General features: G+C 34.4%; 1 protein-coding gene and 1 pseudogene across 1 annotated transcript; one reads left to right on the forward strand and one right to left on the reverse strand.

Moving 5' to 3' along the window:
* Window positions 1-9,632: 9,632 nt before the first annotated feature.
* Window positions 9,633-12,969, forward strand: LOC107786977 (alpha-L-fucosidase 1). The gene is made up of 3 exons (XM_016608491.2): window positions 9,633-10,315; window positions 11,367-11,603; window positions 11,975-12,969. The coding sequence occupies exons 1-3, from the start codon at window positions 9,765-9,767 to the stop codon at window positions 12,657-12,659; spliced, it is 1,473 nt and encodes a 490-aa protein (XP_016463977.1). The 5' UTR covers window positions 9,633-9,764; the 3' UTR covers window positions 12,660-12,969.
* A 1,677-nt stretch (window positions 12,970-14,646) lies between these two features.
* On the reverse strand, window positions 14,647-17,170 carry LOC107786975 (cytochrome P450 704C1-like; annotated as a pseudogene).
* Window positions 17,171-21,041: the final 3,871 nt, after the last annotated feature.

Raw genomic sequence — 21,041 nt, forward strand, 5'->3', positions numbered from 1 at the left:
CTGTTATTCATGCAGCTGTCAGACAATCCTAGCAATGTGATGGTGATTGCATTGCGAGCGAAGAGAAAATTAGGGTTCATTGACGGAAGTTGCATGAAATCTCAGTTCATTGAAGATCTAGGCGAGGACTGGGAGCGAGTCAATGCAACAGTGTTGACATGGATTATGAACACTGTATCCCCAGAATTGGTCACTGGGATTGTGTATACTGAAAATGCTCATGAGGTATGGTTGGATCTTAAGGATTGATTCAACAAGGTCACTGGTTCTAGAGTCTACAATCTTCAACGAGATATAGCTACAGTTTCTCAAGGTACCTCTAGCATCTTTATTTATCACTCTAGGTTGAAGTCATTGTGGGATGAGTATCGCTCTCTTATACCCTCACTTCCCGTTACTGCTGGAACAAGAGATTTCATTGAACATTTAGAACAACAAAAGCCTTTTTAATTCTTAATGGGATTAAATGAATATATGGGGTAATTAGGAGTCAAATTTCGTTGCAATCTCCATCACCTTCAGTTAGTCATGCTTTTGCAATGCTAATAAATGAAGAGAATTAGAGGAAAGTCTGTGTGTCTAATTCCCAGATTAGTTTGGCAAATGAGATGAGTGATTCTATAGTATTCATGAGTAACCGGGGGAATCAGATGAAATTTAAGAAGTTCAATAACTTGTACTGTGAGTATTGCCTTTTCAATGGCCACACAAAAGACACTTGTTACAAATTACATGGGTATCCACCTGGTTACAAAGGAAAAGGACAGCAGCAATACAGACAAGCAAATGCAGCTATGAATAATAACAGTCATGGTCAAGAGAGTGTCGTGAACAAAGGGAAAGCTTAAATGCCTCAAGGAATGTCAAACTTCTTCACTGAGGAACAGTATGGTCAGATAATTAAGTTGTTGAACAAATAAAAGGCAGAGGAGCACACAGCTAATATGGCAGGTAATAATAATTCATATTTATTGGAGAATCGTAGGGATCCTTGGATCATAGATAACTGAGCAACTGACCATATGGCTTCAGATCATAACACTTTGAATGATGTGGTAAGACAACCTAAACATAGGAGAGGTAATGTTAGCCTACCCAATGGTAAGTCTGTTCCTGTTACTTATCAAGGCAGTTATAATCTCACATGAGATGGTACCATACATGATGTGTTGTGTGTGCCTGAATTTAAATATAACTTACTGTCAGTTTCTAAATTGACAAGAGAGTTACAATGTTCAGTGAATTGTTTCCCAACATTTTGTGTCTTCCAGGATTTGTACACTGGGAGGGTGAAGGGGATTGGTAAGGAAAAAGATGGACATGTATCTCTTAATCCTAAGAAAGACAGACAAATACAAGGAGACTCAAAGGATTAGAAGTTGTCTTACAACAGGAATAAAGATTGATGTTGGCACCTAGCACAGAAGGCTTGGACACATTCCAGCAACAGTCATGAAGAAGCTGGAGTTTTTAAAGGCTAAAGACTTCTTAGGTTGTAGTCTCAATAATTGTATTGTATGCCCTTTTCCTAGACAGACTCGAAAACCTTTTCCTCTCAGCAGCAATAGAGCAAGTGATGTTTTTCAATTAGTCCATGTGGATATTTGGGGGCCATATAGAGTTCCAACATACAATGGTAATGGATACTTCTTAATACTTGTAGGTGATCATTCCAAGATGATTTGGGTGTTTCTAATGAAATTGAAGAGTGACACTATTGTTTTGCTGAAATCATTTTTTAAACTGATACATGTGTAATTTGGAAAGGTCATTAAAATGTTAAGGACTAATAATGGTGCAGAATTCTTTAGTAAATAGTGTAAGGATTTCCTATCAGGTTATGGGGTTTTTCATCAAAGCAGTTGTCCACATACTCTACAGAAAAATAGAGTGGTGGAAAGAAGACATAGGCACATCCTGGAAGTGGCAAGGGAACTGAGATTCCAAGGCAGCATTCCACTACATTTCTAGGGAGACTGTGTGTTAACAGTTGTCTACCTTATAAATAGAGTACCATCCTTAGTTCTGAGTGGAAGATCTCCTTATGAGGTGTTTCATAAATTTAAGCCAAGTCTATTGCATTTGAGGTTCATGGGTTGCTTGTGCTATGCCACAGTTACAGAAAATATTGACAAGTTTTCACCTAGAGTTATAGCTGCAGTTCACATGGGGTACTCGGTATCTCAGAAAGGCTACAAGTTGTATGATCTTAAGGCCAAGAGATTCTTTGTGAGTAAAGATGTGACATTCCAAGAGAATATTTTTCCTTTTCAATCAATGAAGAGAGGTGTAGACTTGTCATTGTTTCTGGAGCTCCAAGATAGATGATTAACAAAAGGGCACCTGCACAAGTAATAGCTCAGGGTGAAAATGAATTTGATGCAGGACAGAATGCAGTCACCACACAAGAACCGTTGCATGATGAGCCAGCTTATGACATCAGTTAGCAGCAGTTGATGAACATGCATCTGTTGAACAGGTTCAACATAATGAATTGCCTGACACTGAGCCTGTTGTTCCAACAACTCAACTAAGGAGATCTTTAAGAGATCCAAGACCACCAACATGGCTGAAAGACTATGTCTATCCAGGGAAAGGAAGTTCATCCTCCAACTGTATCTATCCCATGTCCAACTACTTGGATTACTCTTCTCTCTCAACACAATATCAATCGTTTCTGGTTACCACATCTGAGATGGAGCCTATATCTTGTGTTGAATCAATTAAGGACCCTAGGTGAATTGAAGTTATGCAGACAGAAATTGATGGCCTTTTCTTAAATAACACTTGGAAAATAGTTGAAGTGCCCAAAAGAAAGGTTCCCATCGGATTTAGATAGGTGTACAAGATCAAATATAAATCAAATGGAGAGATTGAGAAGTTCAAAAAAAGGCTAGTGGCAAAGGGTTATAGTTAGCAAGAGGGATTGGACTATCATGAGATATTTTCTCCAGTAGTTAAAATGGTCACATTGAGGGTGGTCATTGCTCTTGCAGCTATGAACCAATAGAACCTTTATCAGATGGATGTTTACAATACTTTCCTTCAAGGTGATCTTAAGGAGGAAGTCTACATGCAGCTTCCACCGGGTTTTGGTAGTCAAGGGGGGAACAAGGCTTGTATACTACACAAATCCTTGTATGGGTTTAAACAAGCATCAAGACAGTGAAACTTGAAACTTACTGAAGCATTGTTGAAGGCAGACTTTGTGCAAAGCAAGTATGATCATTCTCTGTTCGCAAAGCAAGTATGATCATTCTCTGTTCACCTTAAAGAAAGATACTAAGCTTGTCATCATCCTTGTTTATGTTGATGACCTTCTTATCATAGAAAATGATACAACTCTGATTCAAGAAGCCAAGACCATACTTTACAAGGCCTTCAAAATTTAGTACTTGGGTCTCCTTGGGAATTGAAGTTAGTAGATCATAGAAGGGTATATTACTATGTCAAAGGAAATATGCAGTGGAATTTATAGCAAAATTGGGACTAGCAGGATCTAAACCTCCAATTACACCAATGGAGAAAAATAGGAAGTTGACAATAGTCGAATATGATGCACATTGCAACTCGAAGGATGATCCAGCACTCACTGATGTAAAAGGATATCAAAACCTTATAGGGAAGCTTCTATATTTGACAATAACTAGGCCCGATATTGCCTATATAATGCAGACTTTAAGCTAGTTTATGCAAGTCCTTAAAAAGTCTCACTTGGAGGCAGCACATAGATTGGTGAGATATTTGAAGATAAACCAGGATTAGGCATTCTTATGAGTGCAGATGGTGATATGACTTTAAGAACATACTGTGATGCAGACTGGGCAAGTTGCCCAAACTCAAGAAAGTCAGTAACAAGTTACTTAGTAAAGTTTGGAGAGTCTCTAGTCTTATGGAAGTCAAAGAAGCAGAATACAGTAGCAAGGAGTTCAGCAAAATCAAAATATAGGAGTATGACATTAATAGTCTTTGAATTGATCTTGCTGCTGGGAGTTTTCAAGGAATTGGGAGTTGAATTATTCACTGCAGTTCAGCTGTTCACTGATAGTAAAGCAGCAATGCAGATAGCGAGCAATAAAGTATTTCATGAACGAACCAAACATATAGAGATTTATTGCCATTTTATAAGAAAAAAAGTACAAGAGGGATTGATTCAACCTGTGTATGTCCCAACAGAAGAACATGCAACAGACTTGTTAACTAAGGGACTTGGGTGTACATTATTATCACCTAATGTGCAAGCAAGGTGTTTTGAACATCTTCATGGCACCTAGCTTGGGGGGGGGGGGAGGGGGGGAGGAAGGAGGGTGTTGAGATGGTTAGAATGATAGCTGGTGATAGTTGTGAAGCTGAATACTTAGCGGGTGATAAAGTTAGTTAGGTGACAGTTGTGTACTGTATGTGATATAGTTAGATAGTTAGTGGAGTAAGTGTTAATTATATATATGCTCACGTGTACAGTGTGTTAGAGTAATTAGCCATTGTAATCACTTTCATTCTCTGCAATTGAGATTCAATTACTTCCAGAACCTCCTTCTTCTTCTTCCTTCGATTCGATCGGAGCTTCAATTCTCCACCCTTTAATGGTGGAATTTATCAGGTAAGTTAAAACATAGTTCCTTTTTACATTTCATGTCTCACAAACTAAATCTTTAGTCTTTTTAAAACATAATATAATAAAAGTTATTAATCTCAATCAGCCAAGAAGAAAAGGGAGTAAGCCACAGTAAAGGTACTATAGAAAGAGCTTAGTGTTTTCTAAGATTAATTTCAATAGAATTTCTTTTATTTCAAGAAAATTTCTTTTTGTCTAACTTAACTTTTAACTTGCTATTTAGCTTTTATTTATTTTACGTGCTCTTTAGTTTTCTTGCTCCCATAATATGGATAAGCCAAAAAATTATTATCTATAGTAAATTACATATAAAAAAAATAAAATTTGTAGGAAAGATCATTCGATAAAACAATACACATACATAATCAACTTCACTTTTGAAAGAAAGTTTTTAGGCTTGTGTAGTAGTATATATTGTCTTTCTTCTAATTAGTCGTAAGAAAAAGGAAAGTTTCCATGTCAGAATAGATGAAGCTTTTTCTGCCTAAGGCCATCTCCAACCCTCCCCCATTTCTTCATAATGGGGGCAACTTTTTTCATAATGGAGCTCCAACCCTTCTTCATTTTTGCCTCCAAAATTGGGGATAAATAGTGTTTCTCCAAATATGGGGACACTATTCATCTCCCCGTTACGCATATTTTATTATTATTTTTATTATTTAAATTTTTTAATTTATCTCTTTATATATACCTAATTATGTTTATGTAATATCTTTATAATATTAATTTTTCATCTTAACTTTGGCGTATAATTTTGATAAATTAATTTTTGTGCATTTATTATTTTTATGTAAAATTATAAGTTAATTTTATTATAAGTTATAATTGTACAAAGAATATATAATCATCTCAAAAAATGAATGGTGCAAATATAAAATATTAGATATTGTTAAAATTGAAAGGTGCGAATTTAAAATATTAGATGTTGCTAAAATTGAAAAGTGAAAATTAAAAATACATTAAATGTATATATATATAATGTATAATATTTGCTTAGAAATTATATTGTTTAAAAATCTATGGTATAAAATAATTTTATATTAAATTATATGTGATGAATATGTAAAAAAGAAAAAAAGATAGATTTTCTTTAATAGAAATAAGAAAATAAAATTTAAATAAAGATAATAATATAATATTGAAGAGAAAGAAGAATATAAAATATAATATTCTTTTTTGGAATAAAAAATAGAGTAATGGTTGGAGTAACTTTCTGCATTTTGGAGATTAATTCATTTTGGAGTAGAAAATGAAGGTAAGGGTTGGAGATAGCCTAAACTATGATATGAGTTGCCTAATAAATATTTTTATAACTGCAATAATGATCTTTTACAGAGGGTCGATTTTATTTCAAAGCTTTGATACTTTGATAGACTGCAGAAAATTATTTTCCAGAAGTAGATTAAGATTTTACATTACAAACTTTTCCAATTCCTTCTTAGTTTTTACTATGTAGGCGATAGACTTTTACATTGTTACTCTGCATTTGCAGTCCTTATATTGCAAGATATTATTTCCATATGGCAGTCAACGGAATCATGTGCCTTAATTAGTGAGATATTTGCTTAAATGTTACTCTCTCCCTCTCAAATTATTTTCCGTAATTTCTAAAAATAGTTGTCTCAAATTATTTTGTCATTTTGGAAGTTCAAGACAAACTTTATTATTTTTCTTATTTTACCTTTAGCAGTAATTACTCTTGCATACTACAAACACCTCAATTATTGGGTAATATTATGATTGTTCGAAGGTAAAATAGTCAAAAATACTTCAAAATTATTATTTTTCTAAGGGGCTTGTATGTAAAAGAGAAACATAACAAATAAAAGCTTTGTCCTTACTTTCATTCATTTTGGAGGAAAAGGATTTTGAAGTTGAAGTATACAGTGAATAACCTCGATTGCTCAAAATTTGAAAGGCAATTAATAGTGACCAAGCTTTTTTTTATTTATAAAAAGTAATTTCTTTTTTTAAAGTTAAGGTGTTTGGAAAAAATTTTAGAAGACGAAAACAATACTTTTGAGTAGAAAGCAGAATTATTTTTTGAAAAGCAGAAAAAAATAATCTCTTCCCGAAATTACTTTTTTTGAGAAAGGTATACTTAGAAGCAGAGGCAGACCCACATTGAAGGAAGGGGGCTCACCGGTCCCCGATAACTTCGAAAAAATTATTTGTGTATCTATGTATATACCTTGAAAATAGTGCATATATATTCCGGGACCTCTTAAACACCAAAGCTCTCTCGGGGCACTGGTAGAAAGCGTTGCATTCATTCTAAATGCCCCGGATCAATTTTGCGCTACTACACAGTTGCTTTCTATATTTTATTACGTTTTTCAGTTAGTTAAGTTGATATTGCCAGCCCAATGGCCCATATTTTTAGTTGGAGAAATGACATCAAGTAGCCACTTTTAATCATGCTATTTAAGTATATTTACCGTTTATAATGTATTTAAAGATTAGCCAATTTCGCTCAAACTTCAGGACACAACGTCCTAGAGTTTAAACCTCAAAGCTCAAACTTCAGAACATCGTGTCCTAAAGTTCAAAAATTATGTCCAGAAGTTCGAATCTTATGTCCTGAATTTTAAATTAGTTATTCAAAAATTCAGGACACTTAGTCCTCAATTTCAAATTAGCAGCTCAAAAATTCAGGACGCTAAGTTATGAATTTCCAAATTCAGGATATTTAGTCCTGAAGTTTGGATGAATTGATTAATCTTTAAAAATATTACACATTGTGAATATATTTTAAATATTGGACTTAAAATGGCTATTGCTGCACTTAATGAGCCCAATGATCCATAGCCCACATTCCTTGCTACTATACAGCTGCCCATGTTTTTTCTCTTTTTAATTACTTTTTTTGCTTTACTTCCCCCCGACTTCCCCACCCCCTTCTACTTCTAATTAAATCCCTAAATCAAAAGACCCCATATATCCTTTAAGAGAGTTGCACGTTAAACTTTAAGCTAGAGATATACGTAACTATGTTGAAACATAATGGTTTCCCGTCACCTTCAAATCCTGGGTCCGCCACTGCTTAGAAACACTTTTTACAAGTTTGATCAAACTCTAGTTGTTGCTCAAAAGTACTTTTCAAATTAATTAGTCAAACGCAAACTACTTCTCACCAAAAGTACTTTTTTAAAAGCACTTTGAAAAAAAATAACAATAAGTTGATTTTAGAAGCTTGGCCAAACAAGTTATAAGACGTATCATAAGTATTAATTACAGTTCTAGCATAAGGATTAAAGCAAAATATTTAAGTAATTGAATGAACTAGATTCAAAAGGATGCTGTTGTGATTTTGATAATATGTTGTTCTATGTGGACGATATGATATCAGGTAGATGATAAACTAGAGACTGAGTCATTAAGAGTTTAGAAACTATGAGAACTTAATATTTGTTCTTTAACTTGGTGAAATATGACCCTGCTTCAGCAATATGCTGCTGTCGATCACTCATCCCCGTTAGATGTAGAGATAGAAGACTTGGCCTTTTATTTTATATCACTACTCGAAATTCGGCAAAAATGGACCAAGGTCGGTTGGTCGGTCAAAAAATCGACCAAAAAACCGATTAAAGTTGGTCGATTTTTCAAAATATATATATTTTTTTACGAAATCGACCAACTTTGGTCGGTTTTCTTTGGCGCAAAAATGCGGGAAACTATTTTTGAGTCCCGCGAAATTTATGTTTCAAGAAACCGATCAACTTTGGTCGGTTTTTCAATTAAAATAAATAAAAATTAATATTAAAAAAACCGAACAAAATTAGTCGGTTAATTCGGCGGGTCATTTAAAAAAATCGACCAACTTTGGTCGGTTATTTTCGTGCGAAAATACAATTAAAGAGTATAAATCAAATAAAAAACAGTCTTAAAATAAAATGTACCAATGGTCTAGTGGTAGAATAGTATCCTGCCACAATACAGACCCCGGTTCGATTCCCAGATGGTGAATCTTTTTATTACATAACTAAAATACCGACCAACTTTGGTCGGTTTTTTTTTTTGCAATATTTTTTTTTTGAATTTAATTGACCGACCAAAGTTAGTCGGTAATTTCCGACCAACTTTGGTCGGTATTCCTTTCCGACCACAAAAATACCGTCCACACGTAAATGGTCGTATTTTGGTCAATTTTTGGCCATTACAGACCAACGTTGGTCGGTTTTTACCGGATCTCTAGTAGTGTATCCTTCAAATGATGAACGGAAAGATTGACAAGGACACTACAAAAAAAATTAAAAAAGAATCATAATTCGGTGGACTAAACTATGGTTATGTGCGGGATTTGGGAAATATCCGATCACATTAGATCTATTGTACGTCTTACCTTATATTTACAAAAATATTGTTTGCATAACTTGAACCCGTGATCTCTTGTGGACTATGAGCAGCAACGAATCTAAAATTTCTTGAATATGGGTGCACCACAAAAATGTAGAAAAAAAATTCTAAGTGAGAATCCATGTTCGTCTGAGTAAGTAAGTAACTCAATATTCAATCAAAGACTATGAGTTCATATGCCACATGATTTGGGCTATATTGGAAACCTTTTATATATGGCATTTTGAAATCAAACCGGGGGGGGGGGGGGGCTCAAATTTCTTCCACATTGATTTCAAGTGGTTTCCATTAAGGCATTATATATCAAGTTAATGATGCACTTGAAATTAATGTAGACATGGCATTAAGCATAAACTGTTTTCATGTGAATGGACATATAAAGATAGCTAGTTGGTGTTTGTTCCTTTCTGAATAATAATGCAAACTGTTACTCTTCCTTGGGAAGTAAACAGCAAAATGTGTCAATTACCTAATGCAATGCTGCAGACACAGAGAGGCCAACCCGTGAAAGTGTGCAAATTAAGGGCAGAAAAGTAAGAAACCAATTTCATCTACATCACCTTTTACTTCTTTTTCAACAATCAAACAAAAACCTTTTCAAGATTTCTCCTCTTTTCTCCCTCCTTTTATTTTTGGAGCTTCTACTAAAGAATCTCCTTATATGGTACACCACACATAAGAGAAAAGGAAAAGGTCCCCACTTTGGCACATATTCATTCTCTAGCTTCTCCATATTTATGTATTCACAACTGAATTATTAGATGACCATACTTATCAACATTGCAAACATTTCATGGCTAAGCCTTATAGTTCTATGTCATGTCTAATCATTACAACCTTCACCTTATTGCATTTGATATTTCCTAGCCAAGAAGTGAAAATAACACCACCTCCATTGCCAATTCTTCCATTACCAAATTACGCTCAACTAAAATGGCAGCAAAGAGAACTCATTATGTTCTTTCATTTTGGTGTCAACACGTTCACGGATAGGGAATGGGGCACCGGACATGAAAATCCTGCTATTTTTAACCCGACCCGCCTAGATGCTAACCAATGGGTTGACACGGCTGTCCAAGCAGGAGTGTCACTTGTTATACTCACAGCTAAGCACCACGACGGTTTCTGCTTATGGCCTTCTAAATACACTGATCATTCAGTCATAAGAAGTCCTTGGAAGAATGGCCAAGGTGATGTGGTTCAAGAGTTTGTCAATGCGGCCAAGGCTCGTGGCGTGGACGTCGGTTTGTACCTTTCGCCATGGGATCGACATGATAAGAGATATGGTAAAAATAAGGAGTACAATGAACACTACGTGGCTCAACTGCAAGAACTTCTGAATAAGTAAGCCTTTGATCTTTTACCGCTTACTTTGTCAAGTTAAGTTTCAATTCGACATGTTACATGGATATGGTACATGTCTGAGGCGATGTGACGATACTTACCGCAGTCGCTCCGGCCGCATTAGAGCAACTCCAACCTTGTCCCCAAAATGGGGATTCCCTCATTTTTTGGGGACAAAATGGGGAGTAAATAGTGTCCATTAAAATATTATTATTTTTATTATTTAATCTTTTAATTTAACTGTTTATATATACTTAATTATGTTTATATAATATATTTACCTAATTAATTTTTCATCTTAACTTTGACGTATAATTTTGAAAAATTAATTATCGTGCATCTATTTTTTTTTTTTATGTAAAATTGGTAGTTAATTTTATTATGTGTTATGTAGTATTTTAAATGAATTTTATCGTTATGTAATATGTATTTAATTAATCTTGTATCGCAATTATTTCACTTTTATTTAAATTATTAGTTAATCTATAATAATTGCTTACAAATTATATTATTTAAAATTTTATGGAATTGTTTTAATGAAAATTACAAATTAATGAAAATAAAAGATGGAATTTGTTTAATGAAAATTTAAAAAATCAAATTGAAATGAAAGATAATAATATAATATAGAAGAGAGAGAACAATATAAAAATGAATATTCTCTTTTTGGGGAAAAATGGGGATGGTTGGAGTAAGTTGTCCCCAAAATAGGGAAATCCCCATTTTGGGGACCAAAATGGGAGTTAAGGTTGGAGATACCCTTAGTTAGCATTCAATGATACCCAAAATGGGAGTAAAGGTTGGAGATACCCTTAGTTAGCATTCAATGATAGTTTTATGATAAGGAAGTCCCAAAGAAAAAAAGAGTTAACCTATATACATCGACTTATTAATAAAGAATTTTGCATACTATCAGTATATTTTAATATGTTATAACAGATGTGATTCTAATTTTTTAGGTTACTAGTTTCACTCTTTATATAGGGTTAATTACCTGCTGCTTAAAAAAAAGAATAATGGAGCTAATAATTTTCTTTTTAATTGTTCAAAGATATGGAGATGTTAAAGAGATTTGGTTTGATGGAGCAAAGGGTTCGAACGCACCAAACATGACTTACTACTTCGATGATTGGTTCGCAATGGTGAGGGAGTTGCAAAGCACAATCAACATATTTTCCGATGCCGGCCCGGGCATCCGATGGGTCGGAAATGAGGACGGATTCGCCGGAAGCACAAGTTGGTCCACCATTAATCGAACATTACTGTCTATTGGCAATAGCAACGCCGAGTACGTAAACTATTTTTTCCTAACCTAAATACAATTATTTTCCTTAATATAGTTTGTGCTAGCTGTATCATTAATATTGAAAACTGATTTTTGGTTAGAGGAAAAGACGTCACTGGAAAACAATATACGTCAATTACCCTTTGTATGAAGAAAACAAGAAGATACATGTCAATTATTCGATTGTGGCTGTTACGTCCAGTCATTTGGTGGGACATTTTCATAGAGTACAAATGGAAAATTATTAGTCATTAAAAAAGCTGAGGAAATATAGTACTAATGGGAAAGATTCCTTTTACAAAAATTGAGTGATATCAAAGATTATAATTTATAAAATATAGTGCTAAATGCTTTCTTTGCTAAACAAAATGCAGTTATCTCAACAGTGGAGATCCAAAAGGGACAGATTGGCTACCACCAGAATGCGATGTATCCATTCGAAAAGGATGGTTTTGGCATAAATCACAAGCACCAAAGAACCTTAGCGATTTGCTCGAAATCTATTACAAGTCCGTTGGAAGAAATTGCGTATTGCTACTTAATGTGCCTCCTAATACACAAGGATTAATATCTGACAGTGACGTGCAAAGGCTCAAAGAATTTAGAAGTGCAATTGACACAATATTCTCCACCAATTTGGCCAACAAGTGTTCGATTAAAGCAAGTAGTCAGAGAGGTGGTAAAAATGGAGGTTTTGGACCCGAAAACGTGCTAGACAATGACCATTTGTGGACATATTGGGCTCCAAGAGATGAAGATAAAGATGACCATTGGATTGAGTTCAAAGCGAAGGACAAACCATTGAGATTTAATGTGTTAAGAATTCAAGAAGCAATAGGGCTAGGCCAAAGGATCAAAGGGCATGAAATTTATGTAGATGGGATTAAAATTGCAAATGGAACCACAATAGGATACAAGAAGCTTCACAGGCTAGAAAAGGGAATGGTGAATGCTTATAGTGTGAGGATCAAGATAATTGAATCAAGGGCAATCCCTTTGATTTCATCAGTTGGTCTTCATTTTGATCCCTTTTGGAATTCAAATGGGCAAGTTAAGTAGCCACATGATATAATGGTCCACTTTAATTTAGCACTTTCTGCTGATCCCATGTGGGCTTATATCTTGTGCCTAATTCTTGTCTCAGTGTAGACTTATAAAGTAGAAACAAGGAAGTGATAAATGCACAATAAAGTGTTGAAGTTGCTAATTCTAGTACCCTTTCATATGCAGCTTGGCCTGGTATGGTACGGCGGACTAACCAAAACGCCGTGTCTTTTCATTATACTCCCTCTATCCCTTTTTATGTTTAATTATTAATATTCAGGGAGTCGAAAAACAATTTATAATAATATTTTCATACTCTTTTTAATAATTTTAAATTATTCATTAATTATTCTAACTGATAGTATTTTCACGTAATTTTTAAATGTGTATATTTTATTTTGAAAAATTTATACTTTTTTTATATCACAAATTAGATGCTCATAAAACGGGATTGAGGGGGTATCTTTTAGTTTATATTTGAACTGGAGAAATAAAACTATATCTTTTAGTTTATATTGGAACTGGAGAAAAAAAAACTATTTGAGGAGAAGTATGTGATTGCAGGCACAAGTCACAACTCCCATTTGAAGATGGAGCTTATTAGTGTCTCAAATTAGATTATGCACAAAACGTTCATTAAGCATATAAGAAAATAAACCTTTGAGGCCAGTAGCGTAAACACAAACTGTGTCGAGTTTGTTTCATATCAGTTGTGGGATGGGAACTTGGTTTTTTTATATAGTTTTTGATAATTTCATCTTATGAACTACTTTTTAGATCAGTTGAATCAAACTCAAAATTTATTTTTATGTTAAGCAATACGTTACCCTATATGTTAAGGGTAAGCTAAAAAAGAATTAAAGGAAAGGCTAAAAAAACATGAATTCTTTGGAGCTGTCCTCATTTTATTTTGTCTGCGGTGTACGGTGTAAATTCTAAACAGACATTCTCTAAAAAAAACATGAATTCTTGGGAAGTCACACCGGCTGTTCCTTTACATTATAGCGATCAATCATGTACTAGGAAGAAGACAACTTGATAATTATCTCCAACACATTTTCCCATTCAAAAAGTGAAAAGGAAACCAATTGATGACAAGTTCATGACAGGGACGCGCGCAGTTTCTCGTGTCAATATCCTTTTTCTTTCTTTTAAATCTTCAAAACATAGAAATAGCACAAATATTTATTATGAAAACATGATTTCTATCTAACAAATGAATGCAACAACATATATCTTGAACATAAACTTTTATTGTGATTAAGTAATATTCCTATCGTTATATTTTATGTAACAAAGTTTGAATTAAACAGAGTTTTAGAAAGAATATAAGACTTTGAAATTAAATTTATGGTCTAAATAAGCCATAGATATTTGTGTGGCTACAAAAGCTACTCATTAAGGATAAAATAGTAAGTTTAAAAAGTTATCACTTTTTTGAAATGGACTAAAGGAATATTGCCTCATAAATTAAAATAGAGGGAGTATGTATTTTCAATTTTATTTGTGAAACTCAAGATAAAATTATTTGGTTTGATGCAAAGTAAAGAGTATAGATAAATATATAATAGTTCGCATAAACACTGTGCAAAGTGGTTCATTAAGAAACGAACGAAGTCGTGCGACAGTTCGCACTTCGCAGTCGTGATAAATATATAGTCCGCATATTTCTAAGATTGTTCTTAGAAATATACAGTTCCAATGGTTTAAAAGAAGAAAAAAAGGCACGTGTACTAGATTCCAGTGCTCATATTTTTTGTTCTTTTTAACCAAGTGAGAACTTCAACGTCGGCGTTAACATCTAATTATCCAATTATTGTAGTTCGTTTATGAACTCAAATTATTACGTACCGTTGTGTTCAAACCTTTATTTCGTAACTACAAAATCTAAAGCATGTTAAAGTTACAATCTCCCACTGGGATTTTGAAGAATAATTGTGCTTTATTACCATTTATCAACTAGGAAAAAAGGCTCAAATCCAGTAAACTCAATTCAGAAATATGGATATTTTTTAGATTTCCATAGATGGGATTTATTTTCTATGTATGTTCTTCTTCTACAATTTATTTTGCAACAGAGAGATAATAGTAGAATAAATACAATGCCATCTATGTCAATTAAGTTGCTATTTTCTCCGGAGGCCCCCGTCAATATGAAGTGTGAGCATGGTTCTGTATTTCACTCTTTTCAAACCTGAAGGTTCCCAGCAGAAGTGCTGAAAAGATCTTCATTTGTCTGTAAGCAAATTCCTTTCCTAAACAGATTCTTGGCCCCGCCTGCACATATATTATTAACCTACCACTTTACTTTGGAGCAATTTTATAGCAATAGCACCATATAGTTGTTTGAAATAAGCTGGGAAATACCATAAAAAGATTATTATAATGATAATAATGGGTAACACACACGGAACAGAGAAAGGAAATGTGCTAAGAAGCGAAAGTAACTAATCTTGGTAGCTGCGCTTATTGATAACACTAGAATGTAACAGTTATAATCTGAACATAAGGAGCTTAAATAATAAAAGCCTTTTATGTGACGTTACTTGTAGCACAGAAAGATGGTTAAGTTCGAAAATTGGGCACCCAATGTGAAGGATCTCTAGTACTGTTAATTCTTTGGGATGCAACTGTAGCAACAAGTAAATAAATAAGCCCTTCAGTTTGAGTTGCATCTAGCAGTGTCTCAGTTTGGTTCAATTGTCTATCTCAATATTATTACTGATAAGAAATGGACCTTGGCTTATGATATGGGGGCCCAACATTCGATAAATCAAGCATTGAGACAGACCTGACTTTAATACTATGATAAGAAAATAGATCTTGGGCCTACCTCAATTGGATGCCAGATACTTCCACATCCCATCCCACCACCGAGAGGTGGCGAGAAAAGTAGGGACTGTTGGTTGATGATTAAACAATTTTATTAAGCAACAGGCGTTTCCAAACAGGTTAGCCATTCATTACATGAGTTAGATCCGTAGATTACCTTTTTCCATTAAAATCTTTGGATAAGTTTATCACAAAATTTTACCATTCATCAATCATAATCTTTTAAGGCTGTAAACCTTAGCGATTAGATTGGTTCTTTATCAAGGCTGGACAGGAAAAACTAATTCGGTTTAATGAAGCCAAGCTCCTAGAAGTTTTTATTATAGTCGTTAACTAATGATTATCAGATTGTAAGGTTCTGTGTTACCTGAAAGGCTGTGAACTTAAAGGCACTTTCTCGCCGAAAGCAACCATTTTCATCAAACCATCTCTCTGGCCGGAAATCCTCTGCATCATCACCCCATATAAATTTCATCCTGCCCATAGCCCAAGGTTGATTTCTTGACTTCCTCTGCAATTTTTTCTTGTAGGAAAGGGTACTTGCACATCATATAGAAAAAGCAAGAAAGTGTGCTAGCTGGAGTGTCTTTGCCAGCAATTATAAAACTAAGGATTATGTCCTTAAGATACTTTGGATCCCTTTCGTTCATTTCCAGAAACCTAGATAGAATATCTGATTTGCTCATCTGCCATTCAAGAAAATTCAAATACCATCTGGTGCTTTTGATGTAGGGAAAAAAGTTAAGACAGTTATTTGCCTGAACTTACCACCCTGTCATCTTGCGATTTGTTCATCTGTTCAGTCTTGCTGCTGATAATTTTGTAAACAAATTCAGCAACCACTTTAATACACTTCTTCAAATTGGCTTCTGACCCAACGTTTAGAAATCTTTTCACTTTCCAAAACGTGTCAACGTAGCGATAACAAGTTAATGCACTAGCTTCATCGAAAGAAATGGAAAATAGGGTGCCTTCTTCGCTTGTAGTGTCAAGATCCACACCAAGTAAAATCTTTAATACTGTCTCCAGTGTTGATTTCGTAAATAAGTCCTGCCGAAAAATGAGAGTTAGTTTATTAAGTTGTTCATTTTACCATAGAGCAAACTGAAGTTCCATACTTGAATTTCTGTTGCTTGATTTGCAGTCACAGCTTCAGATACTTTTTGAGCAAGTTTTACTGCACTAGTTCTGAAAACTGCACTACTAAAGATGCCTTATTGGAGCCAACCCTGCAAAGTTCTAGTCTGGGAAACTGGGAAATTCTTTTCTAATCTCGTTCATTTTTTTTTGTTTTGTTGGAAAATAAGAATTTGGGAGATGTTATGTACGAATATCACATTATTACTGCTACGAATAGTTTTGAGATTTATGTACACATAAACCAAATGGTGCAAGTACTGGAGAATTTTGTGTTTTCTTAATATCAAGTGTTGCAAGCACACTTTAACAGTGATTTTATTTTCATGGTCTTTGATCTCAATAGGGCAATTCTGCATCACATGGAAATTTAAAGGTTACTAGTTTTCTACGTTTCAACGGAAACTTCACTAGATATTTGCAGTGAGTTCTAGTGATTTGTTATTACAATGAATCTTGAAAAACTTCTTGTTTTTTGTGAAATTAACAGGATAATACTTTCCTTTGTTTGCTGAATTAAAAGATGGGATTTGGTCCATAAGCAGACTGAGAGACATGTAATAGATGCAATTGATTAGCTAGTTTCAAAGATTCTTGGACCATCAATTACCAATTAACTACGCCTCAAGTTTTCTAAGACTACCCCTTAAAAATCTCCCTTTTCTTGATGGATAAAATTAAAGTGTGAAAATGGTTCCAACATTTAGAAGTTGGAACTGTATTTTTCAATCCAAACTCAAGATTGTTTTTCTGTTTTATATACTAGTTTTTTACAAGGTGTAGGTTAATTCTCACAATGATAACCAACAACAATCACATTTCAAGACAAAGAATACCTTCTTTTTTTCTTCATTTTGGGGCATGAAAGACTTAGAAGCCAAAGCAGGCTGTAAGATCCCTAGCCAGTTTGCTCTGGCACCAAAAAAGTCTTCTGATCTGGTGATACTGGCTGGTGTTGACTGTAAAACCAGACAAGCAATATCAATGCAAAGGTCATCAAGCCTCAAAGGATGGACCATAAGTGTGGGATAGCCAAAGTGCGATTGTTAATGTCTTCAGATGGAATGCTATGCTCTGAGGACATATTGTTGAAAACCCAGTAAGTATTTTCACATGTTAATTAAATTATCTCCTCATCATTCGAGAGAAGGGCTCATATTAACTCTGTTAGTTAGCTTCCATGGCTACGGAAGCTCTTAGTGGAAAGCATGGCCGGCTCGACAAGATTGGGGGCCTAATGCCAAACTTCAGTCCTAATTTAAAAAAAAAAGAAGAGATCGTCATATATATTTTAATTTAAAACTGTTTTTCTAACTTTTTTAGATGCAAAATCATTAATTATTATCTTATAATCGATTTGTTCTAATAATTCATTTTCAATCCATAATATAGCTAATCCATTCAATCTCTCTGGAGACATTGTTGATCTTAGATAAGATTTTATTAATTTTAGTTTTGAAAAACTTCTTTCGGCTAAGGCAACAATTATTCTAATTGGCCCATTTTCTACTAATAGATCTCTCAACTTTGTATCTACCATATTCCATTGACTTGGATCGTATATATTTTTAGAGATGCAGTTATTCAAATCGTTTAAGAATTCTTGATTTTCTCGAACTATGTCAGATTTCGTAGTAATTTATTCTAGATTTTCTTCTTGGATGTTATTATCATCTAACTCAACTCTAAGAGTGACTGGTTCATTTAAAGAACATCCTCATATGTTTTCTGATTCAAGATTTTAATTATTTTTTAAAAATCTATCAAGGGCTGCTCCCTTTTGGGATTTAATTAATTCTTCACATATTTTTTTTCTCTTTTTGCATAACCGAATTCATATTTTTTAGTTGACATATTTAAATTGAATAAAATCTAATAATAACTAAAACAAGAATATATACTTTGGAAGTAAGAATATCAATAATGACAAATTTTCAATGAAAAAATATAATATAAAGTTAGAATAATAAAACATGGCTCAAGAATTTGATAAGTTGATATAACGGTATCGAAATAGTATTGCACTACTTCAAAATAACGATTGCTTTTGTCTTGTTGCAATGCTTGAAATTTTGAAAAAGGCACCTAAAAGCAAACTTTGATTTTTTGTGAGCACACAACGGTAAGTTTTCTGGAATGGAATATAGGAATAGCTAATAAGAAGAGAGTAAGAATAAGTGAAAGAGACAATGAAAAAGATAAAAATATAGGAATAGTCATGTGGCCCATGTTAAGTGGTAGGATATAATTAGGCAAGAAATTAGACACCAACGGTCCCCACATAAAAGGTAAAAAGTTACTTTCTTCCAAATATTTAGCTTCCAATAGTATATGCACGAATTATTTTTATAATATACTCCTTCCGTTTTAATTTATTTGAATATATTTTCTTTTTAGTACGTGCCAAAAAGAATGACATATTTCCTTATTTGGAAAATATTTACCTTTATGCAATGATTTATGACCACACAAATTATATGTGCCTCATTTTACACTACAAGTTCAAAATTCTTCTATCTTTTCTTAAACTTTGTGCCTGGTCAAATGGGTTCACATAAATTGAAACAGAGGGAGTATAACATATAACTTTAGGGAAAAAAGTGGGGGGCCCAAAAAGTTGGGTTCCCAAGCCATTGCTTTAGTTGCCTTATGGTTGAGCCGGCCCTGGCTGAAAGCTCGACTTGGAGAAGAAGCTAAGAAAGAATTTAGAGAAACAGAATTACTATTTTATTGAAGTTGAAGAAAATGAATTGTCTCTACATTTTAGTATCTACAGTGTATTTATACTACAAATTAGTTATTAACCTCCTAACAACCTTTCTAACTGTTTAACTAATAAGATTAGCTAACTCTACTCTTAACCACTTAAACTAAATGTAGTTTAATAGTTCTACTTCTTTTAACTCTCCCCCTCAAGCTGAAGGCTTGAAGAGGTTCTTCACTCCAAGCTTGTCTAGTAGATAGTCATGCTGAGTCTTTCCCAAGTTCTTTGTGAGTAAGTCTGCTAGATATTCCTTGGTGGATACATGCTGGGTTTTCATTATGCTTTGCAGTATTCTTTCTCGAACAAAATGACAGTCTATATCAATGTGTTTGGTTCTTTCATGGAAGATGGGATTGGCGGCAATTTGAATTGCAGTTTTGCTATCACACATAAGCTACACAAGTGAGTTTAGCTGAATTCCAAGTTCCTTGAACAACCCAATTAGCCAAACTATCTCAGCAGTGCATGATGCCATACTTCTGAACTCAGCTTCGGCAGAACTTCTGGACACAGTCGCCTGTTTCTTTGATTTCCATAAGATCAATGCATCACCAAACTTTACTAAATAACCTGTGACTGGCCTCATAATTTGTAAGCAGGAACCCCAGTCAGAGTCACAGTATGTAGACAATTGATTAGTATTATGTACTGGCATAAAGAGTCCTAGCCCAGGAGCTCTTTTTATGTACCTTACAACTCTTAAGGCTGCTTCCATGTGAGACACCTTAGGATTGCGCATGTATTGACTTAAGACTTGAACCACAAAGGCTAGGTCTGGTCTGGTCATATTCAAGTAAAGTAGCCTCCCTACAAGCCTTTGATAGATGCTTGGATCCTTAAGTGTTGCATTTGTTGCTTCTGAACTTTCTACACCTGTTACAGCCTTCTGGTTATAGCCTTTGGCTACCAGTCTGGCCTTGTACCTCTCAACTTCCCCTGAAGCCTTAAACTTTATCTTGAAAATCCATTTGTACCCAATAGGTATTTTTCCTGCAGGAAGATCCGCAATACTCCATGTGTGGTTATCTTCTAGAGAAGCTATTTCAAGTTTCATAGCTTCAATCCACTTGGGATTTGTAGCTGCTTCTCTTAAGGATTTTGGTTTTGTGAGGTAAGAGTAGGATGAGAGAACATGTATGTGAGCTGGTTTGAGAGTGTCATAAGACACACATGAGGAAATAGGGTATTTACAGGTATGAGAGGTGACTGGTTTGGTCACATAATCTTGTAGCCACAAGGGTGGTTTGCTAGGTCTTGATGACCTTCTAAGGTTCATAGAAGGAGAGCAACCTAAAGAAGAAGTTCCTCTGAATGTTGTTGTGCATATGAAGGAGAAGCTGTGAATGTGTCCATAGTTGGACTCTGAGATGGATCAGGAGACAAAGGAGTACCATGAGGCTCAGGCATATGCTGCATTTCTGTGGTAGAAGGAAGAAGATCTAGAACAGGAAACATGGGAGTGCCAATGATTTGTAGATGTTTAAAAGGAAAAATATTTTCTTGAAATACCACATTTCTACTCACAATAAAGGATTTTGAGTGAAAGTCATAGATCTTGTAGCCCTTCTGATTTGAAGAATAGCCCAGAAAAGCTCTAGGTACTGCTCTTGAAGCAAACTTGTCCAATTCCTTGGATGAGGTTACAAAGCACAAGCAACCAAATA

Source organism: Nicotiana tabacum, chromosome 4, assembly GCF_000715075.1.
Source record: "Nicotiana tabacum cultivar K326 chromosome 4, ASM71507v2, whole genome shotgun sequence".
NCBI classification, from domain to species: Eukaryota; Viridiplantae; Streptophyta; class Magnoliopsida; order Solanales; family Solanaceae; genus Nicotiana; species Nicotiana tabacum.